Below are 22728 nucleotides of genomic sequence, written 5' to 3'. Positions count from 1 at the left end.
TCATTGCTTATTTTCTTTCTTTCTCTTAGCGTTTTAGCTGCCCTTGGTGGAACCTGGTTTAGTGAGGTTTGCTTCCAGATTTCCTTGCAACCCCCCCCACTTGGCTGTTTAGATAGCTACATGCAGTGGGGAGTGCTCTCAAAGCACTGGGAGGGGGCATGTATAGGATGCCAAGTTCTGTGCAGCTTCCAAAACTCATGGGAATTTACCTTTCCAAGCTTATTTCTGAGCATTTAAGCTTGTTTGCTCAGTCCTTTCTCCTTTTCTCTTTTTCACTCAAAAGATTAAGCCAGGGCACTGAAAAATAAATAGTCTGGCCCACAGAAATAAACCCCAACCCTTTAAATGAACCCTTTTACCAAAGAAACAGGGCAAAGCTGTTTTCTCTCTGGAGGGCAAAGGCTGGTATCTCATCAACACAGATAACACTGTGTAGAGCATGAGAGTGGGTTGCTATATATAAAAAGTAATTTTCGTATCAACTCGTCCTTACTTTATCTTTGATCTCAGGGCCAGCATGCAAATCCTGTGTTATCCCTCAAAGTATCACATGTGTACCTTGTATTTGCCCTCCCACCTCCATTCCTGGCTCTTTGTTAGGGTTGGTTTAGCTCTGGGCTCACCAGACTCACTCCCCAGCATGACACTTGACTCTGTTCCTTCATTTCCCTTAAACCCAGTGCAAGTGCAGGGCTTTGATTGCAGCCTTTGATAGTTGGTGCCCACACAAAGGTGTTTGCTTCCCACAGAGGCACGAGAAGCACTTTGTTTGGGCCAGGGAGCAAAACCCTCTTTAGCTGGGGAAGGCTAAATTAAATCTCTCTCATGCCATTTAATTAATGGCACCAGCTCTCTACAGTGGGGGAGGAATTTGGTATCCCACAGTACAACACGCAGCTTTCTACTGTATTTCCTTTTATCAGCACTTTGTGAATTAAAGCAATAATACAAAACCCAATATCTGAGGCCTTGTGTTAACTTGGCATCACAATAAAACATAACTTGTTAGCTTTGAAAGCAGCTTCTTTTGGGGGGGGGGAGGAGGAAGAGAATTCAGCCTGCAAGCGGGGCTGCCAGTTAGAAAGCCTAATAAATGCCAAGTAGAGAGTGGCAAAACCCAGCTCCCTTCATTTGCAGACCTTTCTCGAGGTTTGGGCTTCAGTTCAAGCTGAATCTAGAGCCAGATTTTCCCTAAGGGGGGGTTTGCAGCAGCAAACACTCCACTTGTGCCTTTCTTGCACATGCCCCTGGTTTTACCTCTCTCCAGTACTGTTTATCCTGTTAGTGTATTAGGAGGGTGAAGCAGATAGTCATCAGCATCTTGATGCGTTATAACCCTATTAAGATTTCTGGGGGGGGTTGCTGATGTGTGTGTTAGAGAACCAGAGCACCCAGATGAAAACCATGTGGGAAACATTGTCCTGAGTTGCATAAATCATTGGGGGGGGGGAAGCTCGAGCCAGGACTGAGACCAAGAGGGGGCAGATTGTTTAGGATCTAAAGGCTTTTGGCTTGTGTCCCCTGCCACTGTCCCCTGGGTGTCTGGCATCAGGGTGAGTGCACCGAGGGCACCATCTCCAGGTCCAGCTCCACCAGGAGGGATGAGCTACTCGAGCATGTGGTGGGGGCTGCCCAGCATATCCCAAGCAAGAGGCGCATCGCTGGACATGGGGGTACCCCCTGATGCCAGCAGGAGTTAGAGGGCTCTTGTTTAATGTGTTAGGTGGAGGCAGGTACAGGGGAATAGGGAAGGGGAGGTAATAGTTTCAGCTCTAAAGAAATAAATAGCTCGAAGGAAGGAATATAAAGAAAAAGCTAAATGTGCCGGACTTCTGGCAGCACGTGGTCCTACCTTTCAAGAGACCTTCATGGTCCATGTGGATAGACCAGGTGAAAAGGAGAAGAAAGAATGGGAATAAAACAGAGAGAAGCAGAAAGAGCCTGATCAGAGAGAGATATGATGAGGTCTGCATTTACAGGGGCAGTGCTACAAACCAAAATGTCTGCATTCCTCATGGAGCTGATTGCCTCGTTATACCAAATGGAGCCAGTTTAATGGTTCAGGGCTGGATGAGCCTCAGTGGCTTCCCCTGGAAAGCTCATGCAGAGCAGCAGTGGGTGGTGCAGGTGGGAAGTGGGCTCTTTGCCATCGGGCTCTTCGCAAAGGGCTTGTGGTTGAAGTCCATTAGCAAGTGGCTGGGGACCGACGTGCAGCAGGACAGGGGCCAAGGGAGGGGGTTGCTCAGTTTCCCCTCCAGTCTTGTGCTGGGTTTCCTTGCTATAGTCATGCACGAGTATCATGTTATCTATTGGCAAGCCTACACCTCCTCTGGCTGCTTCACCAGACCTCTCCTCCCCTTGCTAGGCTCTGAGGATGGCTCCATGTCCTCCCGTCTCGATGCCTGCTGAGATGGTCCATTCAGGGCATGCTGGCACTGCCTCCACCATGTAACCTGTGCCATGGGTTATCCTGGATCTGAACTGGAGTCCAGAAGCTAAAACCACTCAAGTTTCCCTTCCCATGGGCCAGGGTTTCCAACTGACTCCCCCATGTGCAGCTTGAACATTTGGTATAATGAGGCACAGTCACTGGCACAGAACATTGTCCAAGGATAATGGTTTCCTGCTTTGGAAATAAGCTTCTCAGCTTAGCCTCTGCTCAGGAAAACCATTATTCTGTTGGTGGAACAGAAAGATGTGACAGTATCTCTTAATTATAGGCTGCAGAGATTTGAAAGTTGCATGCATGGGGCATTAAGGATGTGAGATATGATGAGAGCATATCAGACATGCTATGTGGAGGTGGGGAGGGAAACCAATGAAGAATTCATGTCAGCTCAATTCCTGTCCTTGCTTGAAATACTAATTGCTACCCTCCTTGAGCCTAGCATCACAATCAGTTTGAATCTTAATCAGCCAACAGGGTTTCATCTCAATCCTTCAGGTTCACCTTCCTTTCTGCCTCCTTGAGGGAAGCCTCCCATCGCTTCTCCCACGAAACCTGTTGTTCCTGAGAAGGATGGGGCAAAGCTCATGGGTGGTTGGGGGTTGGTTTTGGTGGTTCTTGCTTGACATCTATGAGATGGTGGGATTGAAGATGCAGGAGCATCTTGGAGCTTTCTTGTTGCTCTTCCACTGACCTGTGCCTTCAGCTTGCAAACTTTTGGGAATGGGGCTGTCAATAGAAGTTGGAGCTTCAGCCAAGCAGAAGCTGCTGTGTGGTAGGATGGAGGATTTACCTCGTTCCTTCCCACTGCCTGGAAGGCAATACCCTTGGATGGTGCCTGGGCAGTAAATGCAGCATTGGGGACTGTCTCAATGCCGGCAGCCATGCCAAGAGCTTGGTTTTTCTTCTATGCAAGGTTTTTCTTCTATGCAAGTGGTCCCCAGCAATGCAATTGCCTTCGGAGTGGTGCAGTGAGGAGGTCTGGCCTGCAGCCACCCCAGTGGGCTCTTGAGAAGCAGATCTCTGAAATCAGGTCGTACTGCCAGAAGCTCGGCTGTGGAGACCTTGTCTGAGGTGCTGAGCCCATAGGGTTGGGTGTGAGCACCTCCTGGGTGAGGAGAGCTTCCAGGTTTGCTACGTGGCATTTACACCATCCCCCAAATCTGGGCACTGAGAGGATCCCTGTCATGGCTCAGAGCATTAAGGGGACTCGGTTGCCCAGAGAAGCTGTGGCTGCCCCATCCCTGGCAGTGTTCAAGGCCAGGTTGGACACAGGGGCTTGGAGCAACCTGCTCTAGTGGAAGGTGTCCCTGCCCGTGGCAGGGGTTGGAGCTGGAGGAGCTTTAAGGTCCCTTCCATCACAAACCACTCTGGGATTCTATGAACTTATTCTGGTTCCTGCTGGGGTGCGTTTCTATTCTGCCTTGTGCCAGCAGAAGACTGGGGAGCTTTGGGCTTATGACATCCTTTGGAGGAAAAATGTTGCTACTGCAATAGAGTTACCGTGCTCCTAACATCACTGTGGTCGTTCTGAGGGCTGCAGTTCTTCACCTCCATTTATGTGCTGTGTGCAGGCAGATATATTCGTTTTGCTCCCTCTAAAGTCTTCAGTGGCACATGAGTGTCTTGCTACATCCTCACTGAATTGTAAATAAGCTCTTCCCATCTTTGCTACCTCCATTTGTAATGCCAGGAGGATCGGTAACGACACGGGCTTTAATTAACCCCTGTTTTGAAGGCAGGAGAGAAATTCCTGCTGCTTAATAGGGCTTTGGATCCAGCTCAGATGGAAAGGTGCATTTTAATTCTCTAAAGGAAAGCAAACCCCAGTTCAGGTGCTCAAAGGGCAAGCTGGGTGTACAGCAGTACACCCCCCTCTTCTGTCAAGTGTGGGCAAGCCAATGAGACCTGACACATTACCTGCTCCTCGGGGGCAGCCACCACCAGCAGCGGAGCTGTGAGTGCTGCATTGCACAGGAGCAGGCTTGGGAGAGCCTTGTCCCTTCCTGAAGTATCCCGGGAGTTTTCCTGGAGCAGAAGTGGGCACTGCTGCTGCGTTGGGTGCAACTGAAGTGGTTTTAGCAGATCCCTGCAGGGCCTGGGGTTTGCCTGGGCACCTGACAGAAAAGCACTGACTGGGATGCAGGCAGGTCCCCAAATCAATACTCTGAATGCTTTCAGGGCTTATCCGCTGATCCAAACATAGGTTTTCTCCCCTGGATACTCTCTTATGGGTAGGAGGGAGGTTGAGCTACAGGGTGATAGACCTGAAATATCCCCAGGCTGCTGCAGAGTTTAGTTTATGTGTTTTGTGGGTGTTAGGAGTGTCGCTGGGGTTGAGCTGTGTCCTGGGTACCCGCTGCCAGAGCTCCAGCTCCCTGCCTGGACTGCTCCTCCCAGGCTGCGATAGGGAAAGGAGGAGACCCTCGCAGCATCCTCACAGCCTGGTTCCTCTTCCAGGGCTTTAGGCAAGGAGAGGTTGCCTTTGGTAGAGGGCTTGCAGAGGGAAGGAGGCAGGAGGAGGTGAGGGCTGTGATGGCTGGGAGTGGGGCTGATGGGGAGCCGTGGGAGGACATGCCAATGGAAGCATACCTGTAGTCGAACGACCCATCTTCTACGTTCTTGTCTTCGGGATTGAGATGCTCGTCTTTATTGTCTCGGACTGGAAAGAAGCATATCAGCAATGTGCACATTAAAAAGCTGTACAGAAGGTAAAAGCTTTATGAGACAGTAACAGCAGCTGGTGTTGAGGCTGTGAGAAACCTGAAGGGTGAAGTACAGCTTTTCATTGCCTGGTAAAACCCCAGCACCGAGGAGGGCTTGCAAAGGGTGTTGCTGTGTGGTGGCCCCAGGGCTCAGATAGCGAGTGAGGATGTGAATTCCCTTTAAGCCTTATCTTTGCTTTGCAAAACTTTAATGAGATTTTTGCCTAAAAAAGCCTTTTTCTAGATGAGGACAAGAAAATTTGCAGAGTTGGAGGTTGAGTTGAGCATCACAGGAGGATCCAGCTCCGCAGCAAAGGGCCCTCACCAGACCCTTAATGAACTGAAATGCTTCCCACTAATAAGTGTTCCCACTACAGAGAAAATAAAGCCCTTGTAATCACAAGCATCTATCCAAAAGCAAGCCAACTTTGATTAGCCCCCAGAAGCCTGGAGATGTTTAAACCATGAGCACCAAGGATTGCCATGCAAGGCCCTTACCTGGGTATTTCCCACCTCTGCTCCTTTTAATGAAGCAGACGATCAACAGGATGAGGACCAGGAGAGCGATGGCACACATCAGCCCGATGAACCAGCCCTGCGTGGCGATGTCCACGTGGTTCTTGGTGTAAGCTGGGAGGAAAATGGAAAGGAAAAATAACCAAACCCATAAGGGACAGGCCAGAAGCACAGAGGGGATAGTAAGACACAGTCCACTGGTTTAGACATTATCTGTAGCGCTGCATTGGTGTGTCTCTGTGTGTATTGACCAGGTTATCTGAGACTGCAGCACAGGGATCTGGCTTTTTCTTTCCTTTTGTGGCATTAGGTCAACTCAACATTTTAGCAGGAGCTACAGACAGCAAAGGGTCACAGCGTAAAGTAAAACCTAGCACAGACCAGAGGGAAAAACGGGGCATTGCAAATAATGACAAAAGAAGCTGGGTAACAGATTTGATCTTTCATTTGCTGTGTCTGAAAACTGCCCTGGAAGTAAGAAGGTCTAAAAGAGATGTGCCCGAGCAGATCCAGGCCCTGGCGTCCAGTGAGGCTGAGGAGCACCACTGGGTCCAGAGGGCTCAGCAGCAGCCTCAAGCTGGGAATAACTGGGATTCTTGCCCATGCAGGGATCACAGAGGCGATGGGCAGTGGCTCTGCTGCCACCCCTCCGTGGTCCTGCTGCCTTCGGGTGGTCTCCAGTGGGGGGGAAGAGGGGACTTGGGGAAGCCCACCAAGACTTGGCCAGAGCGCGAGTGGGCACTCAGTGATGGGTACAGCTCATTGCGGAGTGACAGTTGTGCCCTGGCTAATGGAGAGGTGTTCTGGTCATACTGGAGGTCTGTTCTCCTGGGGTGAGCTCTATACCACTGCTCCCAGCACCTTCATGAGGCTATTGAATGTTGATATGGTTCACACCAAGCAAGGAGGTGTCCTGTGCCCCAAACACCACTCTGGCTCCTAACGCCCGTGTCCTCCCTCACGTACTCTGACTTCTTGATTGCAGCTCCATACACAGTCACACAGACAAATCTGTGTCCTATAAATAGCAACAAGCTGCCATTTTCTGGCTCTCATTGACATGCACTTCTTATTCAGCAAGACAGAGCAGAGGAGAAAATAACCTTCAGCGCAGCGGGGGGGGCTAAATTTAACCAGACTGCAGTGCAAACAGAGAGAGGTATTCCTGGCAGGAGCACGGGGAGCCGAGCTGGATGGGATTGAGTTGGGATTTAGCTTTGCCTGAAACGGGCCAGGATGGTGCAGCGAACATCCTCCTTGGTGCCCGTGTGACAAAACCCCAGATGGTGCTTCCAAAGCAAGCATAAAAGAGAACCCTCCTTTAGCATATTCTGAACGAAAGGTTCTTATAAGAGAGACAAGAGCTTTGAAACCGGGTTGAATTGGTTCATTTCCTAACCCACGCCATCTCGGGGCTCAAAGCATGTACTTATTCCATGCAGATTGAATCCAAGAGAAGAGGCGCTTTCCTTAGGATGAAATCTAAGCAGGTTATTGTAGCCAAACTGTGACAAGGAAAATCAAATGGAAAAGAATGACAAGAAAAAGTTCTGTTTGCTAAAGAAATGATCTCAGATCCTGAATGCTCTGTTTGTGAGCAGCACCGAGCTCCTGGGGAAGCCATGTGGAAGTAGCTGCCTGCCAGTGCCTTGGCTCCCTCCTGCTTCTCTTCCCTCTAATGCTGCCACATTTAATATTTACCTTCAGTACAACCTGAGCTACGAGGTCCTAAAAGATGCACTTATAATGGAGACAATGAGATTAGAACAGCAGAGCTGAGAACTGGATTCAATTAGCTGAGTGCTTGGGGAGGGAAGGGGAAGGGAAAGCTTTACTGGAAAGCTTTGAAATGGAAAACAATTGTATTAGCGGTCCTGGTGAGATGGAGTTCCTACAGAAACCCATGCTAAGGAGGAATAAGGAAGTCTTCAGAGTATGAAATGTCAGAGAAGTGGGTTTGTGCCACCATGCAGCTTGGGGCTGAGTTTTACAGGGAGGGAGAATTTTGGGTACTGAGGGGATCCTGCAGCAGGATCATGGCACTGCCTAGCATCAAGGGAGGGGGATAATTGCCATCCTTCCCAGAAAAGCAACACATGACGACAAACTGATAGTGCCAGCAATCATGTACTTAGAGTAAACGAGTGACTGTCATTGCAGCATTGAGAAAGGGGGGATTAAATCCGTGGCTGTCAGAGAGGATGTTTTGATTTGCTTTCGTGCAAGGCCGACGTCAAGGGGAAATAGTGGAAAGCAGCTGCGTGAGCCAACAGGTATTGATTTGAAAGGCAACTGCAGTGGCTTTATTTATAATGAATTAGAATCTTGTGGCCCAAGACATTACCTAATAGTCATTGTGTATGTGCCAATAGCAAACCTGAGTGTTCTACTAACAGAGAGCAGCATCATTTTTGTCTTTCTTTGTCAAGCAGACCATTAAGTGTGTAAAGTCTCACACGATCCTCTTCCCAGTGTCTGTACATGCTGGGGAGTTTTATTTCTTCTTTAAATATAGAAGATCTCTTTGTATTAAGCTATGTTTTTACAAGGGCCTGTAGGGATAGGACAAGGGGGAATGGCTTTAAACTGACAAGAGGGGAGATTTAGGTTAGATATTAGGAAGAAGTTCTTCCCTGAAGTGTTCAAGGCCAGGTTGGACACAGGGGCTTGGAGCAACCTGCTCTAGTGGAAGGTGTCCCTGCCGGTGGCAGGGGGTTGGAACTGGAGGAGCTTTAAGGTCCCTTCCACCACAAACCATTCTAGGATTATAGGATAGAATTCTATGTTTGTAGTTCTGAAGGTTCCTTTGCTACTGGAAGGAACTCTGTTGGCTACTGAGCTCCCAGTTCATCAGAAGCAAAGTCCTGGGGCAGTGTCCTGCAGCCACGGTGTGGGAGGACTTTCTTATCTCCTCTCAAACTGAAGGAACATTTAGCAGATCTATTTGCAAAACATTAAACCCAAACCCCACAAAACCTCAAACACTGTTGTTTTTTGTCAGAAGCATTCCTGATGGCATATGATTGTCAGCAGGGGCCACACGCTTGTGTCAGCAGGATCCAGCCAGCAGCAAAATGGATCTGCAGCATCTATGCATGCAGGGATGGGGACAGCTCTGCATCCCACAGTGATAGGGCTCAGGTCACCCATCTGCCTCTATCACAGGGATGAAAGTGGCCCCATCCTTTAGTGTCAATGATAATATCTGCAGGAACCCCGCAATTACAGAAAATAGATATGCCAAGACTGCCAGCATCAATCAGCCAAGGATGTTGCTTCTCCCACCCCTCTGTCTAATGGTTCCCTGCCCTTGCTGTCTGTTGTGCAGGGGCTCTGCCCTCTACCCCCCACATCCCAAAGTGGGTGAAAAACAGGTGAGAAAAGACAAGAGGCGGGTCCGGGCTGGGAAATACTCATCCCAAAAGACATGCATGGTATGAGTGGGGGCTCTGGAGCTGGCGGTGATTTGAGTCAGGGAAGGGTCCAGAAGCAAGAAACCAGATTGGGGGTGCAACCCTGGAGCTGTTTTGGAGAGAGTCTGAGTTGCAAATCAGCTCTTACTGTCTGTGGTTGGAATGGTCACATCAGACCTCAGGGGCAGAGGCAGGACAGAGCCAAGGTCAGCACTTGCTGGTTGTTTCTCAGTGTTGGGCAGCATTAGACATGCAGAAACACCAGCAGTTGCTATCTGTCCCTGCATCATCTTAGCACATCAGGGAATTAATCAGCAGTGCTACGGCTTGCCAAAGTTTTGGACACCAAATAAGATGTGCATAGGGAATGTGGGGAGAGCTGCTGCCCCTCCAGCACTCCCTTGCTGTGAATTACATTTTCCTTTTGCGCTTCTCAGTGGAGAGACTTAGTAAGTGCTCGAGCTTTCCATTACACAGCTGGATGTGGGCAAGATAATTGTAGGTCTTTGAAAATCACAGCCTCTCTCTACCACCTCTGTCAGTGTGGGCTGCTCAGTGGCACTTGCTCCGTGGTTTCTCAGCTCTGACAGGACGTTGTGCACAGATTCCTACAGCAAACCTCCGGGTGAGCACAGGGGAAGTTACGGCTGTTTTGATTTATTGAAACTCATCAAGTGTGAACAGTAGAGGTTTATAAAGGTATAAAGCTCAATGCGGTGCCTGTGGAAGTCCATAAGGGGGTTTCTCGGGCATTCAGTGGGCAGGGTGCGAAGCTCATCACTAGAAAGTTGTGAAAATCACTCAGGTGCTAAGCCTAGAAAATTGCTTGTGCCATTAAATGTGAAGTTGCCAGAGGAAACGTACCTGGAGGATGGGAAGCCCAAGTTATATGTGACTAGGGCTGAGGTAGTCTGCAAACCACGCTGTGCTCCCTCCCATTCCTGCCCCTTGCCTCTCTCCCATCACCAGGTCTCCCCAACTGCCCCCCTGCCATAACCTGGGGCCAGCCACGTGCACGTTCTCCAGGGTCAGAGCACCCACCATCACCATGAGCAGCAACGTGTGTGTGGAAGTGCAGACACACAGTGGCAGGGCTTCAAGCAGAGCCGCACGACAACATGAGTTCTCCACCCTCCTTCAAGACCCTCTCCTTCAAAGGGATCCCCATCCCCTCCTGGGGCTCTCCACCTCCGTGCAATGCAGAGCAACCTCCTGGTGATGCTGGGGGTGGCTCTTTCATAAAGGCAGAGATGGGGAGGGGGCCGCTGGGGGTTGGATGAGGGTTGTTCCATGCAGTCATGGTCAAACCACCTCCCGCCATCACGTGAATGACGTTGGTGGTGATGGATGTGACATGCCTCGGAAGCGCTGAAGCCCGTCTCACCTGAGCTGGTGGTAAAGGTTATGTACGAGTGTTCGCTGGGGCTAGACCATATGGGGAACACCCACAGCTTGTACATCATTCCCGGCGTCAGATTCGCCAGCTGCACAGAGGAAGGGGTCTGAGCTTTAACAGAGATAGATTTCTCTGTGTTGTTACCTGAGGAACAGAAACCGCACATCAAACCCAGCTGCAGGAGGCTCAGAGAGATTCCCGTGTCGACACTGCAGGCAACGCATTACACTGTCCCTAGCCACTGAGCAGCAAAAATCCAGCTAGGTGGCCAAGGAGCTATTAATGGCTTTGTGATCATTACTCACTGAGCAGAGAAGGAAATCAGTGATGCAGGAATATGGTGTGGGTTTTGCTGCATCCCTGCTTGCCATACTGGGAAGAAATACTGGTAGCTATTCAGGTCTCTCCCTACTTTTAAGCCCTGATGGAGCCTTTATCTGCCCAGCCTCAGGTCTGGATAGTTGGGAATTTATCTCAAAATATGGCATTTGCCTGGTCCTGCTCAGCTGGATGGAGATGCTGCAGGACTCAGTGAAGGAGCCAGTTCTTGTGCTTTTGGGAGTGGGACCTGTGCACTGGTTTTGCTGGTAGCTTAAGGAGGCTTTGAATGAGCTAGACACTGGGCTAGCCGTGCTGCGGGACTGCTCACCCCTGCTAGCAGGTTGTTGCTTTTGGGGGCGAGAAGAGTTGAGCCCTTCAGCTCATGGGGTGGGTGCTCCCAGGCTCTATCCAGGGATGACCTGTTCTTTGCACTGTGCCGGGAATCATTTGCTGATGAGCTTAATGCTGAGCATTAATCTACTGAGTTCTAAGCAAGCTGGAAGTGGGGCTTTGGTCTGTGGCTCTGGAGGTGTGCACGTCCTGGGGGAGCAGTGCTGTGGGGAAGGAGAAGGGTGGCTTTGGGGCAGAAAGCGTGCTGCTTGCTTCCAGTGACGCTAGAGAGGGAGAAGGGAAGAGCTGGAACCTCCCAGATTTCCTCCCTCTCATCCAGATCGTGATAAGGGTATCCTAAGCCATTGCTGCTGCTGTAGCCCATCCTGATCCCAGCTCTCGGAAGGCATCGCCTGCACTTTGTGCTTCCCAGTGAAGGGGAAGACCCAGGGCTGGCGGCGGGTGGTTTGGGAGCTGGGATACTTGGCATTTAGGGCTTGGGAAGCTGATGTGGATCCTGAATTTGGGAAGGCTGAGCATTACCCAGCCTGTGCTGCTACCAAAGCCCTGCAGGCTGCAGAGCGAGGCCAGGCACTGGCTGCATGTTAGAAACTCTTTCAAGGAGAAATCAAGGTCATCTTTTAAGTGATCTTGTAAATGGCCAGAAGTGGTTTGCTCTCAATGATTACACCTACTGGGTTCATAAATGCTGATTGAAGACTGGTCTGCTAAATGATGTGAGGGCTGAAATGGCTGGGAAGTAAAGTCAGAGATAAGCAGTAGTCGTGACTGCCTATCTATTAAAAAACCCCCAACAACCAACCAACAACATGTGAACATCTTTCTAAACAAGTACTAAAAGCAGAGATACCAGCTTTGAGTTTCCAGACTAAAGACGTAGCCTTACAATGTTAAGAGACAACGATATCCGATACGACGGGAGATTTGGGATCATAGAGGATTCTGCCAACTCCAGGTTCAAGAAGCCCATCTTCAAAGCCATTGTAAACTGCTCTCCAATTTAGATAGATTTCATTTGTTTGAAGTTTTGTCCTCTTTCATATTTTTATATCTATATATTTTAAGGCTCTTTAAGGTGTGACCACATACAGCCCAGCTCAATGAACAGCCCTGCTTGTCTGTGTTTCATAAAAAGCTTGTGGCAGTCAGTGCAAGGAGGGGGAATCAATCACTTGTAGATCACCAGGATTAACTCTGGTGCCCTCTAAACAGCCAAGACCATGACCTGCCTTTCCCTTTCCCATCCTCCACATGGCCATAGAGCATCAGTCCACACCATCATTAAGGTTGCAACCATGGGAGCTGGCAGGATCTCTACTGGCATCGCCACCCTGTAGAGTCCCCACGCGATCTGATGCTTACTGGTGATATACTTAACCACAAAGTCAGTTCCTGCAGAGTAATTGTGGCTCCAGGTGATGTTTGCCCAGTTACTATTAGCCATAGCTCTTATGTCCCATATGGACGATCCATTGGTGGCTGGTGGACAGGTTAGAAGAGGAGTTAGTATTTTGGATTATACATGAATGAGACCACATCTAGCATCTGGTGTTGGTAAAACCTTACAGAATCATTCCTGGAGTTAACGCTTTGATCTTAACCTAGAAGTGTGCCTAAGGATATATTTGTTCTTTCCAAGATCCTTCACTTTAAACCTTTGGGGGGAGTTTGGTAGCAGAAGCTTATCGTGTGTTGGTGTTTAAGTCCAACTGCCCTCAGCTTATCTTTGGAGTCTGAAGGCTTCTGTGGCACATCCCTGAGGATTTCCATCAGCAGGGAAATCTCTTGACTAAACTCATGTCCAAAGGGACGTGGGAGACACGTGCATGAGTGCACACGGACTCACTGCCACAACGGAGAAGGAGAGACTGGGAGAGAATATTGTCATGTTACTGGGTCTAGAGACAGCCAGTGGGGCAATGAAGTCACTCGTTTCTGATTTTGAAGTTAAGGATTGTCGACGTTGCTTTGGAGAGCGGATGAACTTCATTTCTAGTCAGGTAGAGCTAATCCACTAGGTTAGTGTGTGTGTAAGTGGCATCAGATAAGCCACACCTTGGTTTTATTGCTGCCGTTATTTACTTTAGGGCATAGCTCAGGTTTTGGGTTGACAAAACACAGATTAAAAACTGCAGTCCCCGGCATGAGGCCGGTGGTGTGACTTTTAGGACATTCTAGGTTGGGAACATGACCTAGAATCCCTCTTGCAAACACAACCTGTGCTGCCACACGCTTGCCCTGTCTGCCTGCATTACAGCTCAGCCTCTTCCCCTGTGTCCCCAGGGTGGTTGGGGACATGGGTGGCTCCTCTTGCAGCTCCTCTAGTCCTCCTGTCTCCTCTCCCTCCTCTGCAGCAGTCTGCATCTCACCACTGGCTTGCCTATTTCCAATTAGCAATGCTTCCCCACGTAGTCACTTCATAGCGACTGTGTCGTGGTAGCAATCACCAAGACCTCATATCTAGTGATGAAGCTCATCTGTCTTTCTTCCACCAGTTTTTAAGCTGGTTTTGTTGTCGTTCAGCTCCCAGTGAGCAGCTTTGCCCAGGGAATGCTTTCACTGGCTGGGGAGGTGCCAAATTCACATTTCTTGGGTCAGGGCTGCACTTGAATTAGCACAGAGCAGGAAGTGTGCCTCTGAGTTGCAGAGCATCAGGTGGAGGCAGGTCCTCTCAGCATATGGTTTTGGTGGGGTTTTAACCATCCTGAGCTAATCTTATGCAAGAATATAAAGAAAGGGGTCTGAACTGCTTGAATAATCCAATTCCTTGAGTTAAATGGGTGTCAGTTTTGATACTCATTATTGCTACTATCTCCTTTCCCTTGTAATGAAGAGTTACATAGGTTTCTGCACCTTTTGCACTACTGAGTATCCTATCCAGCCATGCACCTGCATTCTTTGGATTGCATTCCCCTTTTCCTAGTGGCTTGAGTTATTTCTGACTAACCTGAACATAACTGCCCATGATTATTTAGTAAGTGTAGATCCCATTTTCAAACCAAGGCTCAGTGAGATACAGCTCTCTGCATCTATCAGTAAAATACATATCATGGAGGATATGCCTCCACCAAAGCAGAGTTTGAGCATCCCATCCCTAGCTGATTGCATGAGGAGTTTCTCTCGACCTGGTGCACACCTGCATGTAGTAACTTAAGACTTCCCCAGCTCTCCCGTGGGCTATGGCTAGGTTCCATCACAAAGAGCAGGAGCATAAACCAGAAGACTTATATGAGTGATGACAGGTCTCTTAGCTAACAGTTGATGGGCTAAATTTGAAGTGACATCTTCTATAATAGTAACAGAACCCCCCTTTTAATGGCAAAAAGACACAAGATAACACTTTGGAGAGCTTTTGTAAGGTCTTACACCTCCTTCCCCAGTACTGATGCTAGCTCAGCACCATGACACCCCAGGGAGAGCTGTGTTAACCCTGAGACTAGACCAGGAGGGTGACACAGAGACCCCCACATTGCCAGGAGCCACTTGTGCACGTAAATTCCCAAGCCTGTGCCACCTCCATCTCCACACCAAGCCATTCCCAGAGTGTGGAATGTCTCAAATTTCCTCTTGTGCCCATTGTTATTAATCCTGGCTCTGGGCAGGATGCAGGGAAGGTCCCAGTAGGGTTAGAGGGGTTAGAGGAAAAGGAAAGCGCAGTACCCAACTCCTGCTTTGTGGTGGCTGCCGGAGCCCTCTCTGTAGCTGCTGTAGTGCTTGCGGCGGTGGTGGCGGCTGTGGTGGTGGTAGTTGTGTCGGTAGTGGTAGTAGTTGTGTCGGTAGTAGTGGTAGTAGTTGGAGTTGTTGTAGTACTGGTTAGACCGACTGTAGTTGGAGGCACCCCAGTTGCAGCTGGGAGAGGGAAACACTGGCTTTTTAGACAAGGTGATGGCACCTCGGGGCTTACACTCGCCATCCCCAAGGCTGGACATGCGGCACGTGAGGGGAGCAGAGCAGCACAGCACAGCGACTGCGGTGGGAGGCAGCAATAGCACCGGGAACATGAGCCTCACCCACTTGTCCCATCCCCATCCCCATGCGCAGCCAGCCACAGGCAGGGAATGATGCTGGGGCAAAGAGGGGCTGCCCCTGCGCACCCACTGCCTGCTCTCAGGGTTTAATCCCTTTCCCAGGGCCGAACGACCTGCTTCTCTTCTGCCTTTGCTCTGCTGCCAGTGCTCCCCACTACCCTGGGCTTAAATAGCAGGGAGGGATGGCAGGAGGGATGTGGAGGGTGTTTGGGGGAGGCACAGGAGGGGCTCTCCTTGCCCCATCATCCCCCCAGCACAGAACTGGCGCTGAGAGCACTCAGGGCTCCCTGAAATAAGAAATAGGATTTATCTCTTAAGGAAACATAATAATCCCCTTTGTCATGGGCCAGGCCAGCCACAATCCCATTAATTCAGCAGCCTCTGGACTACACCTCCAGCATTTTTTTGAGCTGCCAATTCAGCCTGCAGCTTCTCAGCTATTCCCTTCCTGGCTCGTCTCATCCTGCAGCCTGTGATGGAGCAGCTTGAGCATTAAGGTGGATTTTTGCTCGTGGGTGAGTGATGGATGGTACTTTGCCATCGCCACCCCTCACAATTTACATTTAAATTAGGATAAAGGGATTGATACCTCCCAAGCTGTCCAGGGGCAAAGTCTGAGCAACTTGTTTTCTAACTAGCCCCCATCCACATCTCACCTGTGCTGAGCAAAGGGCTCAATGTGCACACCCCCTGGTGGGGTTGAGGGTGTCCTCACCACCACCAAAATGAATTGCAATGGCTTGGGTCTGAAAATGCAGCTGAAATGCTGCTTGAACTACCTGAGGTAAATAAGCAGAGGTTTACCTTGTGATGCTTGCATTCACTTATATTTGCTTACTCTGATTGCGGATCAAGGGATTACAAATTCCCGTTTGGCAAATGAAACCAGCTATTTGAAATATCACCCACGAACACAAATAGCTCTAGGAAAGTACTTTAAAAGGTCTCCAAGAACTAAGCCAGGGCTTTCTTTTTCCCCAAGGAGAGCCAAGCCCTAAAACCTCAGCTCCCCCCGAGATCCAACAGCAGAGAAGAGCAGTAGGTCACTCAGCCCATCTCCAGGGATAACAGCACATCCCAAACCCACCAGCCCACCCCAAGGTGTGCCCCACGCAGCATCCAGCCAGCCCCATGCAGCAGTGCAGCCACCCAAAGCACCCACCTTGCACAGCCAGGCAAGGGGCTGGTGACAGGGAGAGGACCTATTCCCATGGGAAATGGCACGGCTTTGTCCTTAGGGGTTTGCAGTGTGGCACTGAAAACTCATCACCGGATGAGCTTTAAGGTCCCTTCCAACACAAACCAGACTGGGATTCTGTGGTTTCTATCACCTGGTTACTGATCAAGGGCTTTGCTGTGTCCTGAGCTTGTAAATTACAAAAGCCTTTCTTGGGTTGAGAATATTGCTATCCATCTTTGCTGATTCATAAAGGGTTAAGAGATTAGCGTCACCAGGTTAATGCCACCATTACCCTGATTAAACTGCAGCTCCTCAATAGGTTTGCAATGGACACAAACAGCGTCGTGGACATTAGTTATTAGCTAATGCAGTCTCAGCATTTCCCTTGTGAATCCCTGGCTCCTCTTTAAGGACAATAAGACTCAACAAGGCACAAAGTAACTTGCTGAAAGGCAGGAGCTGGTAGAAAACCTTGTACAAGCCCCCCCAGTTCCCAGGCCTGCCTCTGAATCATGCATCTCCCTTTGAGGACTGTCTGCATCACCTAGCAGTGCTGTAATGGCTTTAGCAGAAGGAGAGCTTTAGCTTTAATGCTCCTCTAGCCCCTAGATGGGAAGAGATTATCTGGGATAAGGCAAAGCTTTGCTATCTCTCGTGTAGGGAATCATCTTTATGTATTACATGCAGATATACACGCACGCAGGTGAATCTGCAGTGCCAAGACCCTCCTGGGATGCTGCATTGACCCATTCAGCATCAGGCTGGGCTGTGCTGCTCAGCTCTGGCTGGCAGTGATGCCAGGCAGGATTTGCCCACACCACCCCTGCACTAGTGGAAGCAATCCCTGAGAGCAGGGATATCACAACAGAACAGTAATAATAATGCCAGCTCACTCCTGAGCAGGTCCCTGGGTGAGCTCGAGGAGGGGGTGATGGCACTGGGGGTAAAAATGATCCCGGCAGGACGAGGAGCAGGTAAAAAGTGTGATGGGGTGGGTCTGGGAAGCAATAGTTCAGAGAGGGGAAGATGCTGCAGGATGGAGGAAGGTGACATTACAGCTGGGCAGGGCTCCCGCAGCCATGGGGGGATTTAGTCTTAAGCTGCCCCGGGATTCAAAGCTACAGCCTCATTTGTGTTTCAATATGAAATGTATGCGGGGGAGAAGCTCAGCTGGGAGATTTGGGGGAGAGAAGATAAGGGGCATTTTCTAGGCTTTGAAATCCAGCCCCTAATGAGAGCTGATTCCAGCCTGGGAGGAGATAAAGGCAGCCTTTGACAGAGATCAGAGCGCTCTGGCGTCCCCCAAAGAAAAGGGCCCCCCGCCATGGGGGAGCCACAGCCCTTCCCTGGGGTGCTGGGGGTCCCCCCTTGCTGCCCACCCTGCCAGGGCTCATTACAGAGCCCCAGATCACTGTTCCCAGCAGCACAGGAGGGACGGATGGCCAGGCATTGCCAGCCTCTTGTGAAATCCAGCCCTCACACACATCCTTCTAGAAGTGGTTGCAATTCTTCATCAGGGTTAACATGTCTGAGCCTTGCAGGGTACTGTTCCTGACGTGAGGCTCTGGTGAGGGCTTTGACAGCACTTGCCTCAAGTTTAAACAGAGGACAAACCTTCCAATACCTAAAGGGGCTACAAGAAACCTGGAGAGGGGCTTTGGACAAGGGCCTGGAGGGACAGGACAAGGGGAATGGCTTTAACCTGCCAGAGGGGAGATTGAGATGAGCTCTGAGGCAGAAGCTCTTCCCTGTGAGAGTGCTGAGGCGCTGGCACAGGGTGCCCAGAGAAGCTGTGGCTGCCCCATCCCTGGCAGTGTTCAAGGCCAGGTTGGACACAGGGGCTTGGAGCAACCTGCTCTAGTGGAAGGTGTCCCTGCCCGTGGCAGGGGTTGGAGCTGGAGGAGCTTTAAGGTCCCTTCCAACAGAAACCAGGCTGGGATTCTATTATTATTTGTGTGATATGGGGGGAAAAACAATCATCTCCCCTCTCTGAAAGCAGGAGGTGATGCAGAGAAGGGACTCTGCCCCTTTCCCAACTGCTGGAAACAGGCTTGAAATCCCCCCACTACACCCGGCATCCCCAGAGTAAAAGCCAATGCAGCAGTTTCCTTTCTCTTGCTCCCACCGTAGCCAAACCCTTCTTCCTGGAACCATTTAAAGGCGCATCCAGCTCATTAGGAGGCCCCATCTTTGCAAAGATGCTTTTTCTGTCAGCAAGATGCATTATTACCCTCTCAGGTACTGGAGACCGCGGAGTGGAGGAGATGGGTGGCTATAATGGACCAGGGAGACAGTGCTCTGCCTGCAGCAATTAATAGGCTAAGTAATGAGAGCTGCTTGCAGCAGGAGGGCTGTGCTCCTTGCTGCAGCCTGGCTCCTCTGACCAGGAATGGCCAGGAAAAAGGAGCCCAAACCTCACACAAAAGCTATGTAGCATAAAACCTGAGTGGAAGACTCCTAAAAGCAAAAAGGGGGGTACTGAAAGCGGGGCTTGAGTCCTGCGCCAGCGTTGCAGAGAGTGGTTGCATGGGGTTTGTGGCAAAATACAGGAAACACCATACGTCCATATGTCTCTTTAATTATTTAAAGGTGCTTTTATTGTGTTGTTAGGCAGTAGGAAGAGCTTTCCCCTTGGGTGTGTCTACAAAATAATTAGGCTTGGAGAAATGGGATTAATTTTTCATGGGTTTTGATCAGCAGCCAAAGACATTTGCAGAGATTTTTTTTGTTGTTTCTTCTCGCCCTCTCCCAGCTTTTAACAACAGAAGGAAATTGTAAAGTCTTTACCCTAAAGTGTCCCAAATCTGATGATAGCTCTAAGAAAGTCAAGAATAGAAAGGAGCAATTGAGCAGCCTCTAAAAGAGAGGGGTCAGCAGTTCTCGCTGTTCCACTGCTGTTTCTAAAATGAACAATAGGATCTTTCTCCTCCAATTCCTAATTATGGAGGGACAAGAAGGGAACAGAGAAAAGTCCATCTTTTTTTCCTTCAAGTCTAATCCTTTTTTCCTTAAAGTCTAAAACCAACAATCTTTATAGTCTCTGATGAAGTTTTTCCATACAGATGGGTAATATAGGATCCAGTTTTGATGTTTTTCTCACTCATAGCCTAAATGAGAGCCCTTTTAAGGTGTCCTCTCTTTTCCCTTATCACCTCTCCCTTTGTCTAGGTCTGGCTTAAGGAAAGATAAAGCCTTTCCTCCAGGAAAATCATTGCACTTCACTTTGATTTCATCAAGCTGGTCCAGTTTCTCACACACATACAAAGCCACTCTGATCCTGTCTATGTGAGGTTACCCCTGAGAAAAAGGCCTTTTTCTCATTTTGAGTGCCAGCAGCCTATGGCAAAGAGCGTTTTCCTGCAATTTAAGACAACTTTCACTGTGAATCCATAAAAATCCACAAAATCTAGGTCACTGAGCAGGGAGGAATGTTCCGAGGAAGGTCAAGCAGTGTTTCACTCGAACCCTGTCCTTGTAAAGAGGAGAAACAGCTTCTTGGGACAAACAGCTCTCACAACTAAGGAGATGAGACCCAGCTCAAGAGCAGGACAAAGATGTGTGCTGTGTCTTGCCATGGCTCACACTGCCTTGATTCCTCCTGCTGGAGCCCAGCATGGTGAGGAGCTGTGAACACAGCTGAGTTAGCACTTAGTAACCTGCTACTCCAGGTAGGACTTCTTCCAGCTCTGGCCTGTATTTGCTCTTTATTATTTCTCCTAGCAGAAGGTAAAATATTGGGGAGGGTAGGGGACCAGTGAGCTTTGTCATTGAATTATCCTTTAAATGGCACATAATTCACCTAGCTTCCAGTGGTGGAAGAAATTACGCCTGAAATGAGATGAGGCTGGAAGGATAAAGAGATCACATTGTGTTTTCCAACTTCAGCAGTAGAAAAGTACTTTAGAAGGTGATCCTGATCCACAAAGAAAAGTTGGATTCTTGTGGATAAGCTAAACTCTGGCTGAAATAGGAGCTATAGCAGCAAAAGCGCCATCCTAGACTCCTAGGACAGAGATCTTCTAAGCTAAGAGGTGAAGTCCATTCGCAGTTGCCCACCACCCAAAGCAGACCAACCTGTTACCCCCTTTCTTTTTAGGAAGAGGAGAAATATAGCAAGAAAAAGATTGGCATCTATTCAGACAGAAAAAGGAAATGCAAAATAATATTGGGTAGAGAGACATCACTGCAACAAAAATAAAAGGAGGAGAAACATCTATGAGGTAGAAAAGCAAAACCTACGGGTGCAGAGAGCAGGTCCTGCACTTGCATCACTTGGGGAGAGCCTTCCCTAAGAAGCTGTTCCTCCTTGGGAAGCCCCAGGGCTGTGTCCAGCCAAGGCAAAGCAGGACCTCTTACAGAGCCCTTGGTGCAGGGCCGGCGAGTGCTGTTGCTCCAGACCAAAAGCATTTAGGGCACGTTTTGGCTGGCCGGGCTCCTCGCACTGCCACAAGCCCCATCCTGAGCTTGGTTGCAGGGCTCAAAGGGTCCCTGGTCCTGAAATACTGGCCCAAAGGCGGTGTTGGTGGAGGGGGGGGAAGTCCCATCTACAGCTTTTGTAAGAGGTGGGTGCCCTTTGGGCAACCAGAAGTTCTGCTTTGGGTTTTGCAGGGTTGATGCTAGGTAAAAGTGGGGGTTTGAGGTTCCTTGAAAGCAGATGGAGATGCTGCTCCTGTTACAAGAAAAGGGTTCTCTCTGCTGTAGGAATACGCAGTCGAGGGCAAAGCCAGCAATAGCCTCGCATGCAGACATGCACAGCTGTGGCACATACATTGTCCTTAACCCTTTCAATGGGCACCTGGGAGCAAAAGGGTTCTGCTGTACAAAAAGCCCTAAAAGAACCATGGGGAGATGTGTGGCTTGTGATGCCCGCACGCTGCAACACAGACCTGTGTGGCCAAGGGAGGCAGCAGCTCCAGCAGCAACAGTGTACTGGTTTCCAGCTTAAATCAGCTTAAATCCTGCAGGACAGAGCCTGGGTGCAGGATGGGCACCACTGAGCCAGGGCTGGCTGGTAAATAGTGTGTGTTTTGCAGGGTGGGGATGTTGAGGCTTTGAAAGGGAGAATGCTTTGTACAGACCTGGGATGAAAAACCTCTTTAATAGGGCATCTCGACTCTCATTTTTGCTCATGGTCTGTGGCAGCTGCAGGGTTTGGTGGCTTTGGCTGTCATTAGGCAGCTGGGAAGCTGTTAAACCCCTTTCAGAGATATTTTGATCTCTGCAGACCCCCCCCTGCGGAGCCTGCCCTTGTCCCTTTCTGCCTTCGGGGCTTTGCTTTTACCTGCTGTCATCTCATGTTTAGCCCAATTTAGCCTCCTGCCACTTTATCTTCCCATTGAAAGGGTTAATGGAGTGCATGCTTAACTGCCAGCACCGCGAGCAAGCCTTGCCCCATGCCTGTTACCTCCTCCGCTGGTACGGTACCTGGGGTTGGCGTGGCTTCAGAGGGCAGCGCCAAGATAGAGAGGGGAATGCGAAGAGGGCAGCATAGAAGAGAAGGGAAGAGAAAACAGAGGCACATATAAAAACAACCAGAACACACCAACAAGAGACGCAGGGACCACTTGCACACAGGCACCAGAGATTTGAGAGAGAAGGGATAAATGCATTAGGTACAACCCATCACCCTCCTTGAGTGTCAGAGCTGTTTGCAGAGAGCAGAGAGCAGGGATGTTCCCTGGGCGATGGAGATCACCTCTTAAAACACACACCAGCTCCACTAATCCCAGCAAGGGCCATTTGAGACACTTTGAATTTCACCTCAGTGCTTTTCTGGTGTGTTTCTACCATCAGTGCTCGTTGGAGCCTGTGGTGCACAACATTAGAGCATTGCATTTAAACTCAGGTGAATGAGTCTGGCAAGCAGAAAACAACCTCTGAAGGCATTAATGGGTTCAATTGTCTTAATCTGCTGCTTTACATTCCAAACTTGTCTTTTGCGTAGCTTCCCAGCAGGTACCTTCATATCCAAGTGGGAATTTGGAGCTGCTAATGGTACTTACGTGCCTGGCAGGGAACCTTACCTGGCTGCAGTGGTGTACACTGGACCTGCCATTTCCTGATACAAATCAGTGCAGCAAGGTTGGTTATGGTATTAATCTGTGCTGTTCTCAGTGTATAGAAACAAACCAGTAAAGCAAATGGATCTGAAACAACTAGAACTATCCACTACCAGCACCACCAACTTCTATCTTAGTTCTGTACTCTATCTTTTTAAAGCAATGTCATACCCTCTTTCATGTTTGCCAGGGTGTAACTTAACTTAGCTGATTTTTGCCCCTGCAGCATATGCAGCCCCATCTCCCATTCTGTCACTGCAATTAGCAATGCTGGAGCCCACCTAAAAGGTGTCAGGAAGCATTTTATTTCCAT

The 22728-nt window shown here is 49.5% G+C and overlaps 1 protein-coding gene across 13 annotated transcripts in view; it reads right to left on the bottom strand.

Annotated features, from left to right (window-relative positions):
- The window catches only part of NFASC (neurofascin), an 88633-nt gene that overhangs the window by 5522 nt on the left and 60383 nt on the right, over positions 1-22728 (bottom strand). For 3 of the 13 annotated variants that reach the window (XM_030473351.1, XM_030473355.1, XM_030473354.1), the window contains 7 exons: positions 21781-21795; positions 14809-14997; positions 12511-12627; positions 10465-10620; positions 5650-5781; positions 5039-5108; positions 1853-1864 (listed from right to left, as the gene is read on the bottom strand). In XM_030473351.1, the coding sequence (XP_030329211.1) occupies positions 1853-1864; positions 5039-5108; positions 5650-5781; positions 10465-10620; positions 12511-12627; positions 14809-14997; positions 21781-21795 (691 nt within the window). The remainder of the gene's footprint in view (positions 1-1852; positions 1865-5038; positions 5109-5649; positions 5782-10464; positions 10621-12510; positions 12628-14808; positions 14998-21780; positions 21796-22728) is intronic. The other 10 variants (XM_030473365.1, XM_030473352.1, XM_030473360.1 and 7 more) reach the window with 7 other exon arrangements.

The sequence above is a fragment of the Strigops habroptila genome, chromosome 18, assembly GCF_004027225.2.
Source record: "Strigops habroptila isolate Jane chromosome 18, bStrHab1.2.pri, whole genome shotgun sequence".
Lineage (NCBI taxonomy): Eukaryota > Metazoa > Chordata > Aves > Psittaciformes > Psittacidae > Strigops > Strigops habroptila.
Note: the sequence above shows the minus strand (reverse complement) of the source record. Positions and strands in the feature narration are given on the sequence as shown.